This window comes from Anopheles bellator, unplaced genomic scaffold (assembly GCF_943735745.2).
Source record: "Anopheles bellator unplaced genomic scaffold, idAnoBellAS_SP24_06.2 scaffold02460_ctg1, whole genome shotgun sequence".
NCBI classification, from domain to species: Eukaryota; Metazoa; Arthropoda; class Insecta; order Diptera; family Culicidae; genus Anopheles; species Anopheles bellator.
Window position 1 is genome coordinate 1 of NW_026686582.1, and position 1357 is coordinate 1357.

The 1357-nt window shown below is 50.7% G+C and overlaps 1 protein-coding gene across 1 annotated transcript; it reads right to left on the bottom strand.

Moving 5' to 3' along the window:
* Positions 1-5: 5 nt before the first annotated feature.
* LOC131214789 (uncharacterized) lies at positions 6-1354 on the bottom strand (the record flags this gene model as incomplete). The annotated part of the gene is made up of 3 exons (XM_058209120.1): positions 6-626; positions 690-839; positions 917-1354. Coding segments are annotated over 3 exons (1209 nt in total), but the record flags the coding sequence as incomplete, so codon positions are not given.
* Between the last annotated feature and the right edge of the window lie 3 nt (positions 1355-1357).

Consider the following 1357-nt stretch of genomic DNA (forward strand, 5'->3'; position numbering starts at 1 on the left):
TGTACGTCGATCTTGGCTCGGTACAGCACGGACGCGTAGTTATCGCCCTTTTTAGTGGCAAGTTCGACGTGAACGCTTCTGATGATCCGCTCGTTGGCAGGAGCTTCTCCCAACTTACGGATGATCACGTCCTCGAAGAACTGTCGATCGAGCCACATCGGTAAGTCAAGTGAATCGTCGCATTCAACGCCCAACGCACGCTGGACGCCCAGACCATTGATGTCGAAGATTCCCATATCGTAGAAATACTCCAGAAGCGATCCCATCTGTTCAACATAGGCGGCACCGTTGTACATCTTTCGCTTAAACTCGTTACCGGCTTCCCCTTGATCAAGCATCAAATCGATTGAAGCGTCATCCGTTTTCTCCATCAAACAAATCGGGAGGAGCGAGAAGGTTGTTGCAAATCCGTACAATTGCCGTTCAATAAAGTCCACGTGAAGATCTTTCAGCGAAGGTCGCACGCCGCCGTAGCCGAGTAGGGTCAAGTTTTCGGTCAAGTGCTGGTAGTAGTAGCAAATCAAATTGTTCATCTCGCGCATCCTCAAGTCTCCGCGTACCGACGAGAATAGGAAGTAGTTAAGATCAATCACGGGCGAGCTCCACATGCACATTTGGAAGTCGACCTGAAATCAGTTCGTAACCGTTAGTCCTACCGAAGTGATCGCTCTGACTTGGAAGACACTTACGAGCATGATTTCGTTTATCTTCTCGTCGCCATTGTACTGGAACATCATATTATTGCACCATAGGTCCCCGTGGTTCAAGACGTTGAACTTATCGGGATCCGGTTTTATGATGCGCAGCAGCGCGTCAAACATGTCCATTCCCCAGTGTTTCTGCAAGCGACACGGAACATGGAACCCAACAGATCTCTTTTTGAACAAACGTTTCGAATCCTTCCGCTCATACTCACCATGAGGTCCGCGTAGAAGTTGCCATTGTTGGGCCACTCGCGCATTATCTTCTGCATGAAGGCATCGTGCTGTCTTTGAAACTGTTCGAACATGTCGCGGTTCTTTTCGCTGTAAACGCCTTCCGCAAACTTCTTATCGTAGGGACCGTTCCGTTCGTAATACACGGCCGATGCCGCGTGAAACTGCGCCAAGCGCCGTAACAACGTTTGGCAGTGATCCATATCAAGACCGTTGCGCCGGTTTGCCATGCGAAAATCGTGATCCTTCAGATCTTCCATGACAATAATGTCCGTCGGCTGGGCACAGTGCTTCACACACCTCGGACCGAACGCCACCTCGACACCCGCGTCCCGGTAGAGTCGCTCGAAGGCAGGCAAAATATCTGTGTACACGGCGATCTCCTTCGGGAACACGTTCATCGCGGTGATCATCTCCTCCGA